The sequence below is a fragment of the Carassius auratus genome, chromosome 41, assembly GCF_003368295.1.
Source record: "Carassius auratus strain Wakin chromosome 41, ASM336829v1, whole genome shotgun sequence".
NCBI lineage: Eukaryota > Metazoa > Chordata > Actinopteri > Cypriniformes > Cyprinidae > Carassius > Carassius auratus.
The window spans coordinates 22026829-22051199 of record NC_039283.1 but is presented as its reverse complement, the minus strand read 5'-3'; the positions used below and the strand labels follow the sequence as shown (position 1 = coordinate 22051199).

The 24371-nt window shown below is 34.0% G+C and overlaps 1 protein-coding gene across 1 annotated transcript in view; it reads right to left on the bottom strand.

The window, feature by feature from the left end:
• Positions 1-2204: 2204 nt before the first annotated feature.
• Positions 2205-24371, bottom strand: part of LOC113059285 (thrombospondin type-1 domain-containing protein 7A) — an 89701-nt gene continuing 67534 nt past the window's right edge. Inside the window, exons 15-29 of the mRNA XM_026227665.1 lie at positions 17685-17863; positions 16343-16348; positions 13584-13717; positions 13333-13486; positions 12236-12377; positions 11195-11310; positions 10561-10678; positions 9325-9470; positions 8256-8430; positions 7556-7729; positions 6423-6503; positions 5776-5858; positions 4763-4976; positions 3903-3990; positions 2205-2457 (exon numbers count right to left, since the gene is read on the bottom strand). Of these exons, the coding sequence (XP_026083450.1) occupies positions 2370-2457; positions 3903-3990; positions 4763-4976; positions 5776-5858; positions 6423-6503; positions 7556-7729; positions 8256-8430; positions 9325-9470; positions 10561-10678; positions 11195-11310; positions 12236-12377; positions 13333-13486; positions 13584-13717; positions 16343-16348; positions 17685-17863 (1898 nt within the window). The 3' untranslated portion in view covers positions 2205-2369. The remainder of the gene's footprint in view (positions 2458-3902; positions 3991-4762; positions 4977-5775; positions 5859-6422; positions 6504-7555; positions 7730-8255; positions 8431-9324; positions 9471-10560; positions 10679-11194; positions 11311-12235; positions 12378-13332; positions 13487-13583; positions 13718-16342; positions 16349-17684; positions 17864-24371) is intronic.

The window sequence follows — 24371 nt, the reverse complement described above, 5'->3', positions numbered from 1 at the left end:
TGTGAGACAGCTCATATTTATGATGTCAGAATACTGTACAGAAATATATATCAGATCCAACAAAAGTGCTACATGTGTACAATGACCCCAGAAAGTATTTGCACACTTCAGCAACACTTCTTTTATGGATGACTTTACATCCAGTGTAATAGAGAACACAAATCGGAGTTAAATTTATTTTGTTTTAAAATTACATGATTTCAAAAATACATTATCTAATCTGTTTTTATATATATTTTTAGCAGTTTTCACAGTCCTTTTAGAAGCAGCATAAATGCAATGTAATAATTGGCCTTTATATCATAATATTGATTGGTTTACAATACACAGACAAGAACGAATGAACATATAAATAGCACATATCGCCACACTATCCACAATATGTTTTTGACTTCCTAAAAAGAACCAGTTCGTAAGAATCAGTCACCCTGAAATCTGACTACACTGGTTGCATTATAGGTTTTGGATTCAGTTTAAATGATTGGTTCACAAGAGTCATTCATCTGGGAAATGGAAAACAAAGGACAAGTTGTATGTTTTTTTTTTCTTCAATGCTCTAAAAAGAATCTGACACTACACTGGTCACATTACTGTATATGTTTTTGATTCAGTATAAAGTATTGGTTCACAAGACTCATCTGTTCGAGAATAGGTCTATACCAGACATGTCATACAAGCTGGCTGTGTGTTTTCTTTTCAGCTTTTCTGAGCTAGCAGACATGCCAGAAAACTACCTAAATGCAATAAATAAACAAATAAACAAATAAAAGCTTGAAAAGTTAAAATGTCATCCAATCTTCCCTTTAAAGTTTGTCTTCAGTGTCCAAATACTTTGTAGGGCTACTGTATTTTGCATGTTCACTGTTCTGTGAGAAATGGCACCAATACTTCAGTATTTTTTTTGTCAATAATAAGGCAAAAACTATCTGTCTTCCAACGAGACCCACTGTCTTGACACTTACATCATTCGTGTAATTAGAGACCAGACACTGAAAATGGGGCATAACCCCCCCAATCAAAAGTCATAATACTGTCACAACCACTTTTTCCATCAACTGTATTTTGACCAATAAGTGTCTGAATGGAAAACTATAACAAAAAATACATATTTAAAGTCAGATGAGCAGAAAAGACACATCATAGAAACTATACAATGCACAAATGAGTGAAAACAAAAGGACGTGAGGTCTTTAAAGAGTCCCACTCTGAGATTTAATTTTACACTTTCATCGATGTGCTCCAGATTCATATTCCGTTGCCTTGAAGAATCGTGGTTTTAGAGACATTGTTCAATGGCGAATGCTTTCTTTGCTGCACTAATATAGTGCAAAATAACACCTGGAATCAGAGTGGGACTTCCAGGAGAACAGGATTTGTCTTGTTTTCACCTTCCACAGAAAGGCTGCATCTTCTGTGAGCAAATGTTGTCCATGATATCTGAAGTTCACAAGTTTCCTTATGTGTTGTTTATTTTGGCATTGTCTGTTCAATAACTCCCTCCAAAAATATGAATCCTCTCAGCTGGGAAGCACATATTGGAAGAAAGTTGTTCAGATAGGTTCCTGATCCGTCGTCTGCAGTTGCACAACTGACAAATACTTGTAAGGAACTGAATATAAAGAAAGGCATGATCTCACAGCGTGTGGAGATGTGTTTAAAGGCTCTTCCAGAACAGGAACATGAAGTAAAAACAGTATGAAGCCTGAAGGTTATGGTCTGTGGCTTTTGGATGTTCTTCTTCTAGGTTGAATTCAAGCATTTAGGGTCCAGTATTTGAGATGGTTAGGCATTTCCCATTTGGAGGATTATATGGGTGAATCTCAAGATTACTTCTGGGTTATACTTCACCCCAAATACAAATGTTAAAATAAGAAGAAGAAGAAGAAGAAATTATATTTTTCATAAACAAAACATGAAGCCTAAAGACTTTTGTGCATTGTGATATTTTTATGAGAATTAAGCACTTTTACCCCAAACTCTTACTTTTGTAATTGTATTGTCATATAAAAACTCATATTTTTACTATATTTCACTAATTAAGTATTAATACATCATAATAATTGTTATACAGCCTTTAGTTTATTCGTATTTCAATAATAATAATAATAAAAAAAAACACTGAGAATAATAAAAACACTGAAAGTAAATTGTACTGATGCATGTTTAAAATTATAATTATAATATAATAATAATTTAGGAAGAAAGTGCTTAATTTTCATTATTAAAGAAATAATGTCATTTTAAAAATATAATTACTTATTGTTTTTTTATTTTTTTTTATTTGGGGTTTAATGTGACCTGGACATGTTTTCATGAGATTCATCCATTTGCTGATGATATTTTCATGATGTTAGTTTTCACGAGAAAGGCTACATGTCCACATCTCCGTCATACGCCAGGGTCAGGGGTTTCAGTCGATTATTGTTTTGTCTTCGCTGAGGCTTCTTTGGCTTTTTGCTGAGGACAAAAGAATAATGTGGCTGTCAAAACCTTTCAGTGTGAACATAGACTGTGTGTATATGTTATCTTAGGAGTATATATTATATATACATATGCATATTATGACATATGATACAAAAATAAAATCATGAACAATGTGTAAAAAAACAAGATGATGAAAAATCATGATGAACAGGAATAGTGCAGTCATGAATGATGAAATATAATTGGTGCCTTGATAGGAGCAAAATGAGGAGTAAAGCAGTTGGACTTCATTAAAGACCACATTTGCAACATATGATCATAAAAAAAAGCTGTTGCTAAAAACCTAGCAAGTTGCTCCCATATGCAACATTTTCAGGCATAATACTGTAGATGCAAAGTCTGTTCCAAAACGTAGGAAACATGATTATGCTGCCTATTGAAATAACTAATTTGGGCTTAATTATAATTCAAAAATCACATAAATACATCACAGAGAAGACAATGCAAAAAACATTACGACATTATCAGTGAAAAAAAAAATAGACAAAGTAAGAAGAAAGTTGATTATAAATATTGATAAAAATAATTTAATAGAAATAAAAAGTGGACTATTTGTCGACTATCACTTATATAATATATACTATATACTACATTTTACAACATTTTATTTTCATTTAGATTTAGACAATTCAATATAGTTGAGACCTATGTTTGGATTTTAAGAGAAAAGGTCTGATGGGGGATTTAATAGATATCTAGTATTAATATTTATCGAGTTCTATATTACTTTTATATTTGTTCTATCTCAGTTTTTTTAAATTTTTATGGATATACATTTTTTTTTCTTCACTTTATAAACTACATTTTAGTCGTGTCCGTGATATTGCATTAGTCACAGTGTTTAATGAAAAAAAAGGTAGTCAACAAATTTGTTTTCATAGAAATTAATACTAATTTAAAAAATGGTTTTAGTTGAAGTTAGCTATGCTTAAAAGGCACTGTGCAGTCAGTAGGAACCAAAGCAGCGGACTATTTTTGGCAATTTATTTTCAATCTTTTTCTAATCCAGTAAATCATAAATAAACAGCCTACCCAGGCAGCTTGATGCATTTAGTTTCAGAACGTAAGACACAGACTGAGGTGGAGGCATGAGGCAGAGGGGGCTGAGATGTCAGGACATCAGGAGCCTGTTTCTCCAGCCTTTAACTGGCTCTTGACTCTTGACCCGGCTGCTGGCACTCAGGGCAGGTGTAGGTCAGCTCATGGCCATCTTGGCCCATCCATACCACCGTACCGTTGGCAGAATCTGGCGTCCCAAGCGATCGCCGGATGGCACAGTAACTGCTGCTCATGATGGTGAGGGAGGCATGCATGAGGGTGGGATACCAGTTAAAGAAAAACAGAACCAAACGAATGCATGGAGTGAATGAGAAAATAAAATGAGTGATGAAGGGAACGGCAAGGGTTGTTTTTCTTACCATGCGAGGTAAATCATTGATACTATAAATACCAGGAGGACAAAGACACCTGCCGCCACTCCGTACACCCACGTCTTCAGCTTTCCATCTAAAGAGGCAAGAGATTTTTTAGCACAGGACATTAAACTGAAGCAAAATGCAAAACTGTATAATGTTGAAATACTATAGAGCCATTTGCATTGTTTTTAATGACTATTATTCCTTGCAATGAGTTTATATCTTACATCTACAAGATCTAAACTAGTCATTGTGGATTTATATTTAACTTTTTTATTTAGAATTCACAGTTTATCCCACAATCAAATTCTTGGAATTGCAAGTTTATATGTTGGAATTGCAAGTTCTAAACTACAGTAGCAATTTTTTTTTCTTACAACGGAAGTAAGCATGTCACAATGCTTACTTTTTCTCAGAAATTCAAGTTTATATCTCACAATTGCAAGTTATAAACCTGTAATTGGGGGTTGCAATATATCTTGCAATTCTTAAAATTCTCATTTTATAGCTTGCATTTCTGATTCGTTTTCTCTGAATTCTGAATTGACATCTTAAAATTCTTTTTTTTTTCGTGGAATAAATACATATCCTGCAATTCTGGCCTTTTTTTGTGAATTGCAATATATAAACTCAGAATTCAGAGATAAATAAGTCAGAATTGCAATCTATAAACTTTTGAGAAAAACATGCCAGATTAGTATTTTTTATCCAATGTCAAAAACAAGCTTCCGTAAAAATGTATTTACTTAAAATTTACTTAAAAAGGTGTTTGGGGTGTAATATACTTTCCTAAAAGAAATTAAACCAGCACTACTAATATATGTTTAAGAGATACTGGACAGAAATTGAAATGAAACATTTACCTGGTCCAAAGGGTTGCAGGTACCAGGTGCGTCCGACAAGGCCAGGCTGTTCTGTGGTGGACAGGGTGGGGTTGATGGCCCGGCTAGTCTTCACATCAGATTTCTTGTCCCCTGCAGAGGGGATTTCGAGCACAGGAATGAGTGTACACTGCTCCAGAATCCCCTCGGCAGTCAGCACCTCAGTGTAGCCCTCCTTGCATATACATGCACCCTCCTGCAGGGGGCAGCAAAGATACACAAATGAGAGCTTGCTTTCTGCTTCCTCTCAAAGCTTGAGATGCATTTCACACCCAATGGAGTCCTAAAACCCAGACATTTTTGACTCCCAGTTCCATCGACACAGATTCAAAGTCAATGGTTTTTGATTAAATGCTGGAAATAAGTGTTTGTAGTTAACATGTTTTAGATTTTACTTGTGATTTTACGTGTTTTAAATACGGTGGCTGCTAATAAGTGGCAGGTTGTTGGAGTGCATTAAAAATCATCATGCTAATGTACAAATGTGTAAGAATCATAAGCTTTTGTTGGTCACAGAACTTGTTTTCTGCAGTAATCCAAAAGCCAATGGAAATATCATGTTGAGGATGACACTAACTTCCAGGTTGGTCTACAAAAATACATTATCTCTTCAGTCCTCTATTTAAAAGGGAAATAAATGTTATCGTTCATCCCTAGTGGAAAGAAAACATCCACAAACTCCTCCTCTTCCTTTGTACAAGGGATTGTGAGTAAAACTAGTCTATAAAGCATGCAGTACATCATTTGAGCAATCGTAATTTTGTATGCAATAATTCTAATCATAAAATGATTAAATTAGTCTAGCAAGCAAATAAAAAGTTCATTGAGTATGCTTCAAAAATATAGATCAACTGTTTTCAAAAATAAAAAACAGAAGTACAGTTTACAACCGTGATTTTCTGTTGCATTCATTATAATTGCAGCAGGAGCAACTGTCTGCAGTTATAGACACCCCGGCTCAGAATTATCATAATCCCACAATCCTCTTGTTTTACCTCTGAGCAGAATGTCTGTGGTTTGTCACAAGGTGGATCACATGACTGGTCCGTCCCCGGCAGTAGCACTGGAGGGCATCCACCTGGAAGAAATAACAGGGCAGAGATCATTTTCTCCACTTGGCAGAAAGTAATCAGTCCATCAGAAATAGACATATGTGCTAGTAGCTTCACATAAAACTACAGAAAACGTGCATCTTTTGCACAATATACATATTACAGTATATACTGCACAGATGCTGGTATCAGAGTCCCCTACATGTTCTGTAGTGTGTCATGATAATATACTCCATCTAAAACCCCTGTATTTAAATGAGCACTTTGCTAATTCAGATTGAATTATTGTGCAAGCAGCATTTATGCAGAAGCTAAAAAATTTATAACATTCGACAGGACCATTAAACAAGACCTAGTGAAGGCAAAAAGTCATTTAAAAGTGGCAAAAAAAAAAAAAACCTTCGATGTAAAGTACTCATTGCATTATTCTGTACACGCATATACATTTTAACCTGAAATCTTGATGTTGATAAAAAAAAAAACAAAAAAACTTTATGCACACATTATGCATGTCCTTGATCTGTTATTCCTGTCAGGTCCAGGTATCTGTTATTCCTCATTAAAGAAAGAGATGTGAAGTGGTATAGCACCTGTGACGTTTATTGCATCTGAGCGCTGACACCAGATCAGCTGAGGACTGCCCATCCACTGGTACTCATAACACTCACCAACTAGATGGAAATCAACAAAATAAAAATATATTCTGCAGCCGTACACATCACAGTTGTAGAGAGACTTGATGATTGTGTTTTCATATAATCCTATATAAAAGTACTAAAACTATTAAAATGGTACAAAATGTGAACCGATAGCCATTGACTTCCACAGTATGAAAAAAATTATAATATGAAAGTCTATGGCTACCGTCAACTGTTTGTTTGCCAACATTCTTCAAAATATCTTCTTTTATGTTCAAAAGAAGAAATAAACTCATAGAAGTTTGGAACAAGTGTAGTGTGAATAAATGACAAGTCAGACTGCAGAGATGCAACTGCATTTCATGTAAAATTCTTACATATACATGCCTCTGTGAAAAATAAGTTTGCTTAATTGAAAAGTTTGCTTAAAAAATTAAATTTTTAAAAACTGTACTTTTAGAGAATATTAATGCATTAAAAGGCACTTTTATGCGCACTTACAGAGAGTACACTTAAATGACATTTATGCACAGTATACACTTTGTAACAATGTCGTTAAAAAATATATATATATAATCCTTTTTTTCAATTGTTTTGATGATTATAATTTTAACTGTAGTATGTTGTTTGATATTACATTTAAAAGTTAACATTTTCAGTGTACTAAACTGCAACTTCCACATTATAAATGTATTATTATAAATCTATTTAAATACATGACATACACGTTTCAGTAGAACTGACAAAGTATATTTTACTGTCTTATAAATGCTTCAAGTAATTATGAAATAACATATAAAGATATAAAGTAAAAAACCTCTTAAATTCAAACTTTTGCATTTAATATAAATGTAAACTATAATACATATAATTACAATTAACTTGCAATAAAGTGTCCTGAAAGATTACATCACAAAGTCATTATTTCCATAATGCGTACTCTTTGTAAAAGTATGCTCAAGTCTAAGGTGATGCCATTATAAAAATAAATATATGTGTTTATAAAATGTTAACTTCTTAAAGTGATTCATGTTGAATAGCATCAGTCTTTATTCAGATGAGAGAGGAGGAGCATGTTTTCTCACTGCTGCAGGGCCGGGTCTGCCACTCCTGATCGGGGCACTGAGCGATGTTCTCCGGTTCCTGTGCGATGACGGCACGTGAGCGGACCTGCACCGGAGTGAAGTCCAAACGCTGACCCTTCACACACACACTCTGACACGGGCTCCAGTCGGACCACTCCATCAGGTAACAGTCCCCTGAACAGATCAACAGACTCATCTAAAATAGCTTTCTATTTCATTCACAACACTCATAACAGCACAAGAGGAGGTTCCTGTGAACGGTGTCTGCTGTGCAACAATTTTTCAATTTTTTATTTTTTTAGTTCAATTGTAATGAGTCTGCTCTTCTAGGGAAGTTAACTACATTATAAAATATATAAAAAGCAGAGAAGTACATTAAAGCTATTTAAGGGTGCAAAGTTAGATAAATATCTGTCTATCTATCTATCTATCTATCTATCTATCTATCTATCATCTATCTATCTATCTATCTATCTATCTATCTATCTAGTATCTATCTAGTATCTATCTATCTATCTATCTATCTAGTATCTATCTATCTATCTAGTATCTATCTATCTATCTAGTATCTATCTATCTATCTATCTATCTAGTATCTATCTATCTATCTATCTATCCATCCATCCATCTATCACTTTTTAGGTTTGCATGCAATGATGGCCTCACAGATCAAGAATCCTGTGTGATTTTAGTCTGTTACCAGGGCAGGGTAAGGTGCAGGTCTCCTCCAGAATAATATTCTTATCTCCATCGACGGCCTGCTCCAATCCAGCACAGAGCTCTTCCTCTACAGTGCTGCTCTTCCCATCGCCGGAGCCGTCTGACACAAAGCACGTCAGGTTCCGGAAACGCAGGCCCACCCCGCACACCACCTCCTACAACACACACAGGTTCAGGTGTGAGTCATAAACACTTCCTAAATCCAAAGATCAAAAGCAGGATTGAAATGGAGGAGGATCAGAGAGAATAACAGAAGAGGAGACAAGGTTGACAGCAAGATTGGAAAACAAGGTATTGGGAGAGCGAGGAGTTCCAGCGCGGGTCGTTAACGCATTCAGAGCGCGTGCCGCTGGGCGACTGAGGTGTTTAGCTTCAGCTATTGCTCTGTTGTACAACACAGTTCAATAAACATGTCTGAATTTAATGAGTCACACAAATAGATCAGTAGAAGACCATTTTTGAACCTTATATTAAATCGAATCCAGAAAAAAAAGCATAATTTTCACAAAAATATTAGACAGCACAACTGTTTTTTAACATTGATAATAAGAAATGTTTCTTCAGCAGCAAATCAGCACATTAGAATGATTTCTTGAGGATCATGTGACACTGAAGCCTGGAGTAATGATGATGAAAATACAGCTTTGATCACAGGAATAAATTATATTTTAAAATATATTCAGATAGAAATCATTTATTTTGAATTGCAATAATATATCAAAATATTACTGTTTTTAGTGTATTATACGCAGACTTGGTGAGCAGAATTTTCTTCAAAAATCTTACCAGCCCCAAATATTTGAATGTGGTACTATTGTGAACCTTGGAGGGGATAGTTTGACATTCAGTCTAAACATTTTCAGTGAAAAATGCACAAAAACATGAATTGTGAAATATAGACTTGACCTAGAAGCTTTGCAAGTTTGAGTGCACCAAACTTTGAATGTTTTTTTTTTTTTATGTGAATGTACTTCAGTGCTTAAGTTCAATTTGATGAACTCTGATCTGTGAATTTACATTCAGCCATTCGATCAAGAATTGCAAAAGACCTCAACACGGCACTCGGACCACGGGCCGTACTGCCATCTGTAACAGGGTCGTACAGGACACGGCTTCCACTGCTCCATCTGAGACGGACACGGCCTGCCGTCCCCCTGAGACGCCTCAACCACCGTCCGTCTCCGCCACATCTTCCCTGAGGAATTGAGACACAAGACAGAGAAATGAGTTTAAGCTCAAGTTCCACAGAGAACAACCCACTTTAAAGAAACTGCTGACCTCAAAAAATCTGTTCTTTGTGAGAGCAAAAATATGGTAATATGACGTTTTAAATACTTTTTTAAAATATGACTATATGACACAATTATATGATAGTTTGTGTTTGTGTGTGTGTGTGTGTGTGTGTGTGTGCAATACATTTAGGTTTGGGGTCAATATGATTTCTTTAATGTTTTTAAAAGAAGGCTCTTTGACCAAAAATACAGTAAGAAAAAAAAGATAATATTCTCAAATATTATTACAATTTAAAATAAGTTTTCTATTTGAATATATTTAAAAATGTCATTTATTCCTGTGATCAAAGCTGTATTTTCATCATCATTACTCCAGTCTTCAGTGTCACATGATCGTTCAGAAATCATTCTGATATGCTGATTCGCTGCTTATGACACATTTCTTATTATAATTGATGTTAAAAACAGCTGTGCTGCTTATTATTATTATTTTGTTGTTGTTGTGGAAACCAGATACTTTGTTTTGCCCAGATTCTTGGATGAATAGAAAGTTCAAAAGAACAGCATCTATTTGAAATATAAATAGTTTTTAACATTATAAATCATATTAATGTCACTTTTGATAAATTGCAGAATGAAATAACTAATTTCTTTAAAAGAAAAAAAAAATAAATAAAAAAGATTATGAGAAGAGTAAAAAATAAAATCCCAAAAGTTTCGACTTTTCAGGGTGAAATATGACCTGGACCTGTTTTTGACAGATTTGGCATGCACACATGGCATGGAAAATCAGCCTTGGTCACAGGAATAAATTACTTTTTGAAATATTTTTAAATATATTAAAATAGAAAACAGTTATTGTAAATAGCAATAATTACTATAACAGAAAGAATTGCTGTTTTAATGTATTTTGTTCAAATAAATGCAGCTTTAATGAGCATATGAGACTTCAATTAAAAGCATTACAAAAAACAAACTTTTGAATGGAAGTGTTTATGACAAACACATTTAACACAGTAGTACGAAGACTTTGGCTTCAGTATTTGGCTTTACCTTCAAGTCCACAGGTCTGTGAGCAGTCTGACCATGCTGACCAATCAGAGAGCAGACAGTTGACTGGACACTCCACCGTACAGGAAGCATTCATTTGCCATCTCTTCTCTAAGCGCAGCTGCGGTGGAAATAAGACCGTTTCTTTAGCATTTGTGGGGAAAAAAATATCATTCTAAAAGAGAAACATCTGAGAAGCCAAAGGGTAGCTGTGTTTGGGTAGCTGTGTTCAACACTAGCAAGGTTTCTAACCCTGTTACAAAGAAAGCTGGCTGAAAACTGGATTATAGGGTTAATATGCCGTGCATATGATTTATCACCCACAGGGTCCAATCAAAGTGACCAGAGCTGTCGGTTTTGACTGATCATTTGCCATTTCTTTTCACATTAACCCACTATTTAAAATGGCACCAACTAACCTTGTTTCTTTTCCACTGGATCTCAACATCATAGTAATAGTTAAAACATAAGAAGTGTAGATTTAGAGTCTTATTAAATCTATTTTTTTATGGAATATACTGTTTAAAGGTTTGGGGAAGGTAAATTATTATTTTTTTTTTGCAATACATTAATACTTCTACTGAGAATAAAACAAATAAATTCACAAGCGACAGCGTCTGTAAATAAATGCACAAACCTCTTCGCAGTACTTGAGGTCAACAGATTTGCCGTCACTTCTAACGCAGTCCAGCATCCTCGTCTTGAGACCGATTCCACACACAGCGTTGGCACTTAATTGGCACGTGCTCCAGTCTAAGTGAACACACACACACACACACACCCAGATGTCACCCTGCGAGTTCTCATTAAACTACACGTCTAGGTCAGAGGTTGCTTGCGTCCACCAGAGCGGATGGTTTGAGGACCGCTGTGCTTCACTCGGACAATCTTGGGGGGAAATGGTGAATGAAGTCTGAGCAGATGGAGCAAGCAGTTCCAGTAATGATCCCAACTCTTCAATGACTCATTCATATGAACGGCAATTCAAAACAATAAGAGGAAAGGAAGTGCTGAGTGGATAATGCCCAGACCAGAAGGACTTAAAAACCACAGGCAGATAAAAGTGTTAAAGTCAGCAAGAAACAACATTCACAAGCAATATTACTGCATTACTGTGGTGTACTTTTAGAGAGAAAAAGAGATTGTTTTATGAGAAAAGAATATTGATTTTATTTATTGATTAGGATCATTAATGTCACATTAACTTTAGTAAGAACACAATTTGGCAAATCATTTGAGAAATTAAGATTTAGCATTTTGATGTAAAATTTTAAATCATTATAATTGTTATTTTTCTTAAATACACGTTTTTTTATTTTTATTTTATTTTTTTCCTGTGAAATATTACATTACCAATATTTCATATTTTGTTTTTATTTAGAAATGTATAGAAAAAGTAAGGCCCTTTTAACTTAAAAGACAATAACAAACACATTTGAAATTATTATTTGAAATAAATGAAACACAACGATTTCAATAATAATATTTTTTATAGCCATATTTTCATAAAGTGTTATAAAAAGTAGGAAAAATTGTGCATCCCTAGAAACAATCCAAGCAAATCTGATTTTTTTTTAAATTAATTAATTAAATGTATTTTTTATTATTTGCTCTCATTAAGATTTTTGCTCCAAATCGAACAACCATAGTTAGAAATCCTGTTTGGGGAAACACTCACCGGTGATGTTGTATCTGTAGTGAAAGCAGTTGTGGTTCAGGAGGCAGGGCTCGGTCTGCATGCTAATGGGACAGTCCTCTCCCTCTTTAGGCAGACGCAGGGCAAACGCCGTCCTCTCTCGATCTCCTCTTCCAGAACACGGCTTTAAGAGGCCAGTAAAACAGACTGCTGTTCATTTATGTTAATGAGCTCATAATTCTCTCATATTTCTCTCCAAGCCGTTTATTAACTGTCTAACAAGTGACCTGCTCTGATTTTTTATGCCACTATTTATGCCTCAATGTCAGTTGGCTCTGACTGAAATCATAAAACGCAGAATAAAATGATATCCATTTTAGCATTAGCCAGAAATGCTATTGCTCTGGTTTAAGGGATATCTTAGACATGTCTCAGATGTGTAGGATAAAAAAAACTGTGTTATTGTTAATCGGTGTTGCTAAATTTTAGGGATATTTTAATATTTTAGAGTTGAAATAAAGTATAAATATTAAAACTATATAAAAATTACAAATCTTAAATTAGAAAATTAGAAATGTTGCCTTGGCAACTAACTGAGATAACTAAGTTCTAAAATTACAAAAAATAAAAATGAATGTTAAATAATTAATTAATGTTAAATAGAATTATAAAAAAACTAATAAATTAATTAAAAATGAATAAAAATAATTTGAAGCTGAAATAAAATATAAATATCAAATGAAAAACAAACTTAAAAAACTAAGTGTTACAATTCCTAAAACTAAAACTGAAATAAAACTAAATCTAAACAAACATAAAATAATAAACTAATAAAAATGACAGAAGCACATAACAAAAATACTAAAACTAGTTTACTAAAAAAAAAAAATTGAAAATAAACGCCATTTCAAAATATTGCACATAATGCTAAAAAAAAACATTTTGGAAAAAAGCAGCAACATTTATTTGTTCTTGGCAACGCAAGATGCAGCATCTGAGACATTGCTGAGAACTCCTCTGAAACTGTGATATTACTATGTTGATTTCTGAGAAGAAGTGAAATAATACAGAGATAAAATGAATGGGGAGATGCAACCCTAGTGTGAACAGGGTTTTAACGGATTAGTGATAATCCTGACCAGGTCACACGGCGTCCAGGGGCTCCAGTCGGACAGCACACAGTCCTCGGGACAGGGCAGGCGGCTCTCCCTCGTGCCCTGTGGCATCTCCTCTGGATCACACAGATAGTCCTCCACCGCATCAGAGGGACCGTCCACTGTGTTCAACATACACCTGCAGGACCACCAGAGATGAGCACAGTATAACGTCAGAGTCTTATTGATGGAGTAAGAGTCAAATAGACACGAGGAAAGGCATCTTTGACTCTCACCTGACTCTTCTGGTCTGAACGCCTTCGCCACAGTTCTCCTTCAGATCCACGTTACTGACTTTCCACACACTCCAGGGTTCAGCTACCCAAATATACTGACTGCAGTCACTGACGCAGGGGACCACCTCATAGACCTGAGACACGAGACCACCGTCCACACATATACAATCATACACAATCCAACACTTCTCACTGAAGCAGCCGGACTGGTCTGAATAATACCAGAACGATAAAATCTTCAGTCAAAGGTCAAACTAAATATCACTGTACTCTATATGAACTGCTTTATTTTCTATTCAACCAAGTTACTTAAAAGTTACTAAAATTTAGGACATGTCTAAAAGCAGTTAAAAAGCGTGTTTTTATCTGGGTGTGGTTTTCTAGAAAGAAAAATAAACAGACATTAAATATAAAAAGGAAATACATAAAATAACTAAATGAAAATGTATTTCAATAAATAAATAAATAAATAAAATACAATAAATAAATAAATACCAATGTTATGTTTAAATGAACTAATCTAATTATGACATTATTCATGCATATATGTATATATATATATATATATATATATATATATATATATATATATATATATATATATATATATATATATATATATATATATATATTAGTGCTGTCAAAATTAGCGCGTTAACGCATTCGATTAATTTGAAATATTTAACGCGTTAAAAAAAAATAACGCAATTAACGCGGTTGCAGTTTGTTTTTATTTCCAGTTGTGGCCTATGTGTGTTCAACGTGCAAAGAAATATGGATAAGACCAAGGAAGGACTTTTAGACAGAAAGTTTCAGTATAAAACTCTGCCGGATTACTCTTCAGTCTGCCACAAGAAACATTACTCTTCATTCAGTCTGCCACAAGAAACAGCAACATTAAAATCAATGAACTCAAATGTCATTGTTTAAAAAAAAAAAAAAAATGACTGTAACAGTGCGTAAATCAGACCTTTCTGTAACGCTAACGTTAATAAGCTTAAACGAAAATAACGAAATAATTGTGTAGCGGAGTATTTTTTGTACACAGTGCCGCGAACTGTCAATCACTCATGTACGCGTGCGTCACTGTCCTCAGCTGCAGCAACTTGCGCTCTCTCTCTTCATCAAGCTTTAAAACAAAAAGGGGACAAAAAGATCATATTGTCTTTGGGCATAGGCTATAGATTAATTAGATAAATGAATATATAAATTTGTGCCTTGCCGTCTACGGTATTTTTTTTGAACTTAGAAAAAAGATGCTGCAGCCAATGAGCAGCCAGCGGGGGCTGCAGGACGACTCAACCTCCGCAGACAGTTTTTAATGTTTATCAGACAATAAATACTCAAGATTTTGCTTTAGTATAACTCACAACGAGTTTCACACACCTTCTCCGGCCACGTTGAGTTGTTGACACTTACAGTGGGAAAAGCGACACATGCGCTATTCACTTGTATAACTTAAGGGTGAATGGGTAATGTAGTTACTGCTCTTGGTGGGATGAATTAGGAAGCTTGCATTGTGAAGGGCGCTCTGAAAATCGGCAGTGCAGGTAAACGATTAAAACCTCTATTAAAACAGATGTCCAAATGAGCGTACCGGTACGCTACAAGCACGTTCTGGGCGCACGGAGAGGTGGCGGTACGCTCAAGAGCTATATTTGGAAGTGGCGGTACTGAGTACCAGTGTGTACCGGCCCACTTAAAGCACTGGCAATGACTATACTTTGGAATTTTTTTGCAGTCCACTTAGAATTCAACATGGAAATCATTTTTGTTTTTTATTGGCATTGATTGTTTTGAAATTCAAATGGTACTTACATGCCTGTGTTTTTATTTCTGTAATAAATATGGCTTTCAAGCCAACAGTTAATTTGGAGGATATTGATGGTTTATTGCAGGTATGTTGTTTACATGAGAAAATCTGTGTTACAAGTTAAACAAAAATTCGAATAAACAATCATATTTTGAATTTAAATAGTTTCTTTGTCTTGAGTTTACATTAATTATTTACATTTTACATTTACATATCCAAAAAGTTTCAGTCTTTTAATTGCGATTAATCGCGATTAATCGCGATTAATTAGTTAATTTTTTTTAATCGATTGACAGCACTAATATATATATATATATATATATATATATATATATATATATATATATATATATATATATGTATAGACATAAATAATGTCATTATTAGATTAATACCTAAATAAAAAACTAACAAAAAATAATAATAATAACTTAAGTTTAATAAAAATGAATACACATGCCGATCACAATTGCATCACATGCATAAATAAAGACACACACATAATAAAGAGCAAAATTAAATGCACAAAATAAATTTACTTAAAACTTAAAAATTATTTAATTAAAGTCAATCAATTAATTATTCATAAACTATTACATTAAAATATATAAATTCAATTAAATCTATTAATCAATCAACCAATCAGGATATTAATTCAACAGATTATGTCAAAATAATAATTATGATTCAAGTGCACCAGGGTGACATAGTTTTAAGGTGGGACAAACCATTTTTGTAGGTTAATAGTTTATCTGACATATCTAGCAGTTCTCACAACAAAAGCATGGATTTTGTGCCTCTAATGCTTTAAAATTTGTAATTGCAGACCACAGTGACAAAAACAGCAACATAAAATCCATAAGAGGAATTTAAATTAACTCAGGAATGAGTAATTTAAGAAAGAAAGAAAGAAAAACTCCCATTTAAGAGAAGAAAGTGTTTTTACCTGTGCCTGTGGCCGAGCAGCATTATTGGAGAGTTATAGAAAAATCATTAGTCATTAGAACTTCTGCATCTAGAGATCAAAGCACCACAACACATCATGTTTAGTTAAGAATGCACTTCTTATTATTGTATCTCTAAAACACTCCATTGCTTAAACTCAATATGAAATACAAGACCAGCAATGTCTGTTAAGAAAATAAATACTTTAGGTTTAATTAGCTTGTGTAATTTCTTCCTCTAGATTTAAATTAAACCAAATCCAAGAGTGCATATTTGTTAGGAGCAAAGATCTCAGAAACGCTTTGATGTGGAGTCATCTATTTCTGGTAATTCTCAATAAAGAATAGAGATGAAAAGACAAGCATTTCTGAATAATTTGAGATTCACTTGTGAACCTATTTTGGGATTTTCACTGTATAATCAAAGCCAGCGGTTCCAGAAATTGAGGGAAACTTTGAACTCTGCTCCTAGTCTAGTGAACTGCCTATGTAGGGCAGTATTTAAAGATCTCATAGGTGTGCTTCTATGCCTTAAGAAATGACAAATCAGTCGCTTTATACATTCTTTTGGACAAATTTTAATGTAGCACTTCATGTATCCTTTGGCAATCCCACAATGCACTACAATACGCTCTATAGACCCATTTAATATGGGGGATGAGGAAAGAAAAATGATTTTAAGCAAACTTATAATTAATTCAACATCAAAAAGTAGCAATTAAACAGCTTAATCCAAATAAAATGGTACTATTTAATGCACTATTTGCACATGATATGTGTGTTTTGGTGTTATTTTTTTAAAGGTTTTTTTTATTATACATTTTGTTTATTAATGCTGGTTTACTTAGTTTTAGTTAATGTGCAAGTTAAACAAACAACAATTTATTTCAAGTAGCAATTTTTTTTTATGGTTTTAGCTTTAGTTAACTATAATAACACTGGTATATTCAATGTTTGTTATCCAAAATCATAATGCAAATCTATATTGTAGGTTCCACTTCAGTTAGTATCTACTCAAGGTAGTAAAATATAAAAGGTACTCAATGTGTAAGATATAAAACAATGTACATTAACATCTAATACCTTCAAAATTATTTTCTTTTATTATTTTATAAAGCTATTTTTTTTTATCTGAAACCCCTGCTGCTTTATGTCAAGGACTATAACAATGTAACTTAACATCTAACACTTTTAGAAATCTTTGTTTTTTTTTAGCAAATGTATTTACCTGAAACCCCTGCGCCTTCATGTCATGGATTCAGTATAACTATATAAAACAATGCCATTTAATATTTAATACCTTCTAAACTGATTCCTCCATGCATATGAAAGCATGATGTTTACCTGGTTAAGGTGATCCAGTTTTGGACAGGGTCTTCCTCCATTGTAAGGCTTTTCTCTGAGCCATTTTGAGCGAACTTTGACCCCACTGCCACAGGATTTACTGCAGCGCGACCAGTTGGACCATTCACTGAGTTTACAATCAGACGGACAGGGGACGATGCAGGCCTCCTCTATATACCCTGAAAAAACAGTATGGGTGGTCAAAATATGTGAAAATGGGAACAAAAATACTAAATTGGTCTCTTACTGTTCAAGTTGGCAGTTAGGCTTAGGGGTCTGCAATATTGACAATTTTTTTTATTTTTTTTTATTTAATGATAATGATAATTTAATGATATTTTGCTGGTTTAGGCCCGTCAAGGATAAATAAATATGAAACTAAAACAGACAGGAGGTGGCAGAAAGCCCCTGCCTTAACGAGTGAATCATTGAAACAATTACTCAAACGTTTCATTCAAAACACCTGATTCATTTAGAAACAAAGCTAGTGACAGTCTTTATGAATGGATCACTGAATCATTTACTCAAATGATTCATTCAAAACGGCTGATTCAACTAGATACAAAGCAAGTGATGAGGTGCATTCCAATTGACAGGGTCCCTATGCAGTGTTCACTTCTCCCTACTCCCTAAGCACGGGATATCCGTTGAAGTGGACTTCACTGACAATAATCGCTCATTTGGCTCAAATTTAAATACACATATAAATACATTGACAATTATGCATCTAATAAATATAGTCAAAATTTATATTTTTAGACTGTTAACAGTTGTGGTCTCATCTCGTGCGCTTTCTTTCCAAAAAAGCAGCATCAAAATTAACTCTCCTGAAGTAAAGTATATAAAGTAAAATAAAAAATTACAACGCCTCAGCTTTTTCTCCCTGGTTTTACTTATTTTCACCTATTCATATAATACAACTTGCAAATGTAACATTCATTGCCATAACCATTCATAAATACTCTAATTTGTATAATAACTACATTTATTTCAACCCTTCCATTAAATATTCTTTAAAAAAAACGCTCTTCTCCATTGTTAACTCTGCCTGGTGACACTTTGCGCAATGACTGATTTTCCCTGTCCACTTCCTGTGTTCCCTTATTCCCTATGCCATTCTCAGTGGTCTTTGAACTGAACATGTCGGCTCCCTTCGGAATGGAATCTCACTTAAATTGAAGTCCACTTCACAGTCCACTTACGGTCGAATGGAACACACCAATGACTGTAAATAACCATCCAGAAACCAATGCGAAACAAACTAGCATTAGATTTAGCTGGATCTTCTGCATGGTAATGATAGATTTAACAGACTTACTGATAAAACATGCTGCTTTGAAGTGTTTTTAATCTTAATTAAAAATTAAAAGCAAGTTTGTACCTTGCAGAGAACATTATGAGGTGCATAAAAACTGTATATGCAATTGATATAAATAGGCATGTTTGGAGCTGCAGTACTCGTGTGGAGAGTTGGCTGCAGGGTCAGAGAATGGGATATGCTTTAGCATCTAATGCTGAATTGTATTACCACTGCTTGCTCAAGCCATGTGTACTTCCTACTCATTTGGCTCAAGAGGATCTGCCTCTCATACTGCAGGCCAAACACACACACACACACACACACACACACACACACACACACACACACACACACACACACACACACACTGTACACACACACACACACACAATGTTGTCTCTGAACAGCATATTCTTCACAGCAGCCTTTCAAGAGCGGCCAACACTTGGCTCAAATGTAGAAATCTTTGCTTCCAAAATACTGTGGTAAATAATGCATTATAAAATGGATGGTTCTAGAAGCATTCACAAGCACTGTGCACACAATTAAAACAACTGTGATGTCAAACATATGTTCACCAGCTTACATGACAGCATACAAGTGCTGAATCTTTTTTCAATTCTGTGTCTAATAAAATAATGTTGAAATGAACATTTGTTTCTTTAATATTGTACTCAACCTCTAACCATGCTGTATTGTTATACAGTCACACATTTGCATGCATATACAAGTATAATAATGTAATTTTGCTCCTCTGGTTTTGATTGCTTCACACAGCTTGTTTTGATACAGACTGACTGTTTTCAGCTAACTGGCCAGTTTTATTTCTTTTAGTTACAGCGCTAATGACAACATGAGTATCATGCATCAGAACAGTTTAACGAGGAGACTAGATGTTATTTAAGAAATCAATCTCACAAAATAACAAAAGAAAATGCTTAGTCTAAAATCATATACAGTACATACAGCACTGTAAACACACACACACACATACAGAGAAATTTAAGCTTTATTAGGATCACGAAGATTAATTTATTAATTTATTTATTTGCATTATTTTCTTGAAAATGTATATTCTAAAACTATAATAAAAATGTATTTATAAATTATAAAATTATATATAATAAAATAAAAAAAATATTTGTTTTTCACTTTTGTTACTGGAAATAAAAATGCCAAAAATAATAAAAAAGAAACACATTTTTTATTTGTTACAAATATTATTGAAATAATTAAATTTAATAAAATGTATAATTAATACATCAAATACAATTTTGAAATATTAATAACATGTTAAAATGAATTAATTAAATTTAATAAAAGTTATTTAAATAGTTCTGTACATTTTAATTATGGATTAAATTGAACCTTTTAAAACTAAAATTATGTCAAGGCAAAACATTTTAGAACCTAAAAGCCCTAAAATAGCTATCAGCTTCTTATACATTTTATAACTTCTTATTTCTTTCTTTGAAAGAATAACCCAGACATATTCTGGACAGGTTTGTGAGATTCATCCTTAGTCCTAATTTAGCTACAGTATATACTAGAAAAAAGAACATTCAGAACTTGGCACATCTTGTGCTACTAACAAACAATTCGAACACAAGCTATGAAACATGTACCTAGAGGGGCTTCTGATCGAAAAATCAACACAATTAATCAGTGATGTCTAGGGTGAATTTCACAGCCTCTTTTCCCTCGTGGAGGCATGCCCGAAAGATAAATCAGGATCTGACATGGCCATGATGGGCCAGAGGAAAGAGATACTGCAGCGGCCCAAAATACCCTGCACAGTCACAATGCATCTGTATAAAACAGCTCTCCAATCCCCTCGGCCCCTCAGTGTTAAGACATGGCAGGCCTGTTACACTGCTAACAGAGTAAACTCCCTCCAGGTCAAGAAAACAAGCCCTGTTGGCCATGCACTGACCATCTGACCCAACACACAACGGCTTCTGTCCCTACAGTGGCCCTGCCACCTCTGATCTGGTTTCAGGGACAGAGCCCGTTGTGGTGGGTCAAATGGTCAGCCAATGGCCTTCACCGAACACGGCAGATCTCGAGTTACTCTTCTGTGCCCATAGTGACCTCATTCCTTCAATACATCCACATCAAATCTGAAATGTTCTGACCCCTGAAGAGCGAGTCATCAGAGAAAAATGAGTTCGTTGCACAGTTTCTTACTCTGAAAGCATGAGGGAATAGTTTAAATTCTACAAAAAAAAAAAAAAACAAAAAAAAAACTGTTCCTGTTCACTTGAAATATAGTACACAAGCCATACAGTATGGACTAGTTTTATGTCAAGTCAAGTCACCTTTATTTCTGTAGTACTTTATACAAAACAGATTGAGTTGAAGCAGCTTCACAGTAGAGCAGAATCAATGATGCAACTCAATTATACAGATTCTGCTGTAAAGCAGCTCTAAAAGACTGTAGTGTCATAATTTACTGTAGCTCAAGTAAGTTCAGTGTTGGTTCAGTTCAGATAAATAACTAACCATGCTCTATGCTTTCACTGTACTGAATGTTTTTGGGTTTGACAGTAAATAATTAGCCATGAGGGTGAGTAAATGAATGTATGTTCATTTCCGGTGATCTAGTCTTTTGAATCAGGCTCTGAAGAGCAAACTGTGTGAACATCAGAAACCTATGAGACACACCAGTCTTTGAAGCTTGCAAACAGCATTAAACATTCATGTTCAAAACATGTTAACATTTCATTCATATTCATTTTCTTATGCTCACCAAGGCTGCATTATTTGAACTGTAAAAAAATGATAAAATCGTAAAATATTATTATTATTTAAAATAGATATTTTGTAGTTGAATTTGTTTTAAAATGTAATTTATTCCTGCGAGTCAAAGCTGAATTTTCAGCATCATTACTCCAGTCTTCAGTATCACACGTTCCTCCAGAAATCATTTTAATATGCTGATTTTTTTTTAAGACTTTTACTGTTTATTTTACAAAAACATAAAATGATATTTTAAATATAAAGAGCAAAATAAAAACTCAACTGACCCCAAAGCTATGTACAATCAGAAGTAAATGTGAGTAAATGGGACATTCACACTTACTGCTATATACAAGTGCTGCCTTCAAATTAAACGTCAAAATGTAGAAATAAACAAGCGTTTAGAGAAGGAAAAATAGAGAAATAAGAGTATTTAATGATTGACTTTGTAGCCTAAGGCAGCATTTCTGTTAAGAGGAAATCTACTGTAGTGATTAACCCAGCGAGAGAGCGAGCGAGCGAGAGAGAGAGAGAGAGAGAGAATGGCTTCGTTCCAAAACCCTGTGAGCTTCCTTCTTAGACAGCATCTTAACCGAGATGGAATGTCATACAGTAAGTGAAACGTTCTACATGGCTAGCTATTCTAATTAGCATGAAAACACAGAATTATCTTCATTCTCTCTATCAATACTTGTGCAGTGTTTTGCGAAATTGCTTCACTATATTTAGAATGAACACTTAATTGTATGATCCACATCTTGGTTTTTTTTTTTTCCATCAAGGTTGTCTTAAGGTATTATAGAATTGTCTTTTCTGTGAAAGATATATGCTTGGCTGCCTTTGGTGATAGCTTAAAATGCAGCCTACGTAGGCAGCTCACTGGAACCAAGCTTTTGACAGAGAGAGTAATGAGATTGAGGGGAAAAAAGATAAAGGAAGATGATGAGGGATTTGCTGATGACATCATCACTCTGAAGAGCGTCAGGAGAGGCTGGTGAAACTTCATCTCTCCGTGTGATTTCATGTGAACGTCCCCGGGAGGGCATTCGTGATGCCGGTGACGGAAGTATAGATCAGATTACGAGTGAGATTTCTATTGTTGTCTGGAAAATTATTTGACTTCAATCAATTGTCGAGTTGAGGAGAACTCCTTGAAAATAAAGTAGAGGAAGTAACAAAACATCTCAGCCTTTTGCCAAGTTTATTTTAAGCCTAATCACATTTCTCATTGCAACTCTTACTTCATTTTCATTTGACAACTCTCATGTGTTGATCATCCTGAATAACATCAAATCCTCATTCTTATTAGTATTCATTACTGATGCGTGCCCAGTCAAGTGCTACTATTAACATACAGTAGCTCATAGTATCATCTAACTCATCTAGTAAAGAGATTCTGTTGCAATTTATGTCTTAGAAATAAACCTTTTCTTGTGTTAGGGTCAGACGGTCATTGTTGCAGTTCAAATTAAAACATATATTTATGTTGCATTTCCAACTAACAGTGACTAGTTACCTGGCAAGTGTTTTATATAGCCTTTTTTTTTAATTTTTTTTTTTACATATAATAATATTTAGATATTTATTAAAATTCATCCTTTATAAATACAGCGAATAATATATACATCACATTTTTAATTAATAAATAATTGAAATTATATTATAAAGGATAAATATAAATAAATAGATACATTTATATAAGTTATAAAAATTAAAACAAATTATAAATAAAGATTTATAAAGTTACAAAATTTTATCATAAATACAAATACTAAATATATTAAAAAAAAAAGAAAAAAAGGCCATTTTTGAAATGTATTTGGGCTGAATAAGAACCTGTTCTCGATTCCTAAGCCTGCATGGATGTGTGCTGTACAAGAGAGAGTATCTGTCAGATAATGTCGGCTCTGATGAGGCCGGTCCCAGGACAGCATGTGATCTCTAATGAGAACCGGGGATTTATACCTGCAGATCAGCAGGGAGCAACAGCCACTCGGGCAGAGGACAAAGTCAACCGAGCATCGCCTGGCACTCGTACCAGTCCACTCGTCATCCAAATAACAAGATTAAGTGAGCAATGCAGCAAAAGATTGATGAACAGAGAGAGGAGATTAACTAAAGACAGAGTTGAGGAAAGGTCACGAGAGAGAGGAAGCAGTAGACAGAGAAGAATTACTAACAGAGATCAAACAGTGATTTATCTGTCCCTAAATGTCACGCTTCAGAGCCAGAATAATCTGTAATTTGGATTTAAAATTGAAATGTGTGAAATTTCAGTATAAAACTAAAATAAAATAATTATTTATGAAGCTCCAGTTTTAAATCCTACACGCAGTTACATTATCAGCTTTAAATAAAACATTAAATACTATATCTAAATAATAAATTGGAAAAAAATTAAAAAGTATTTATTTCATGTTGAAAATATATGTAAATAATCATTAAATGCTATATTAAGACTGTCTGTAATAATAATAATAATAATAATAATAATAAATAATAAAATGAACATTACTTTTTATTTTTCATATACATTTTCAAAAACAATATTTAAAATGCATATATTTCCAAGATTTTTCAACTTGCTGTTTAAAGCCAAAAACAGCTTAACCGTCAAAATTCACGGGATGGGAAATTATACCACGGCT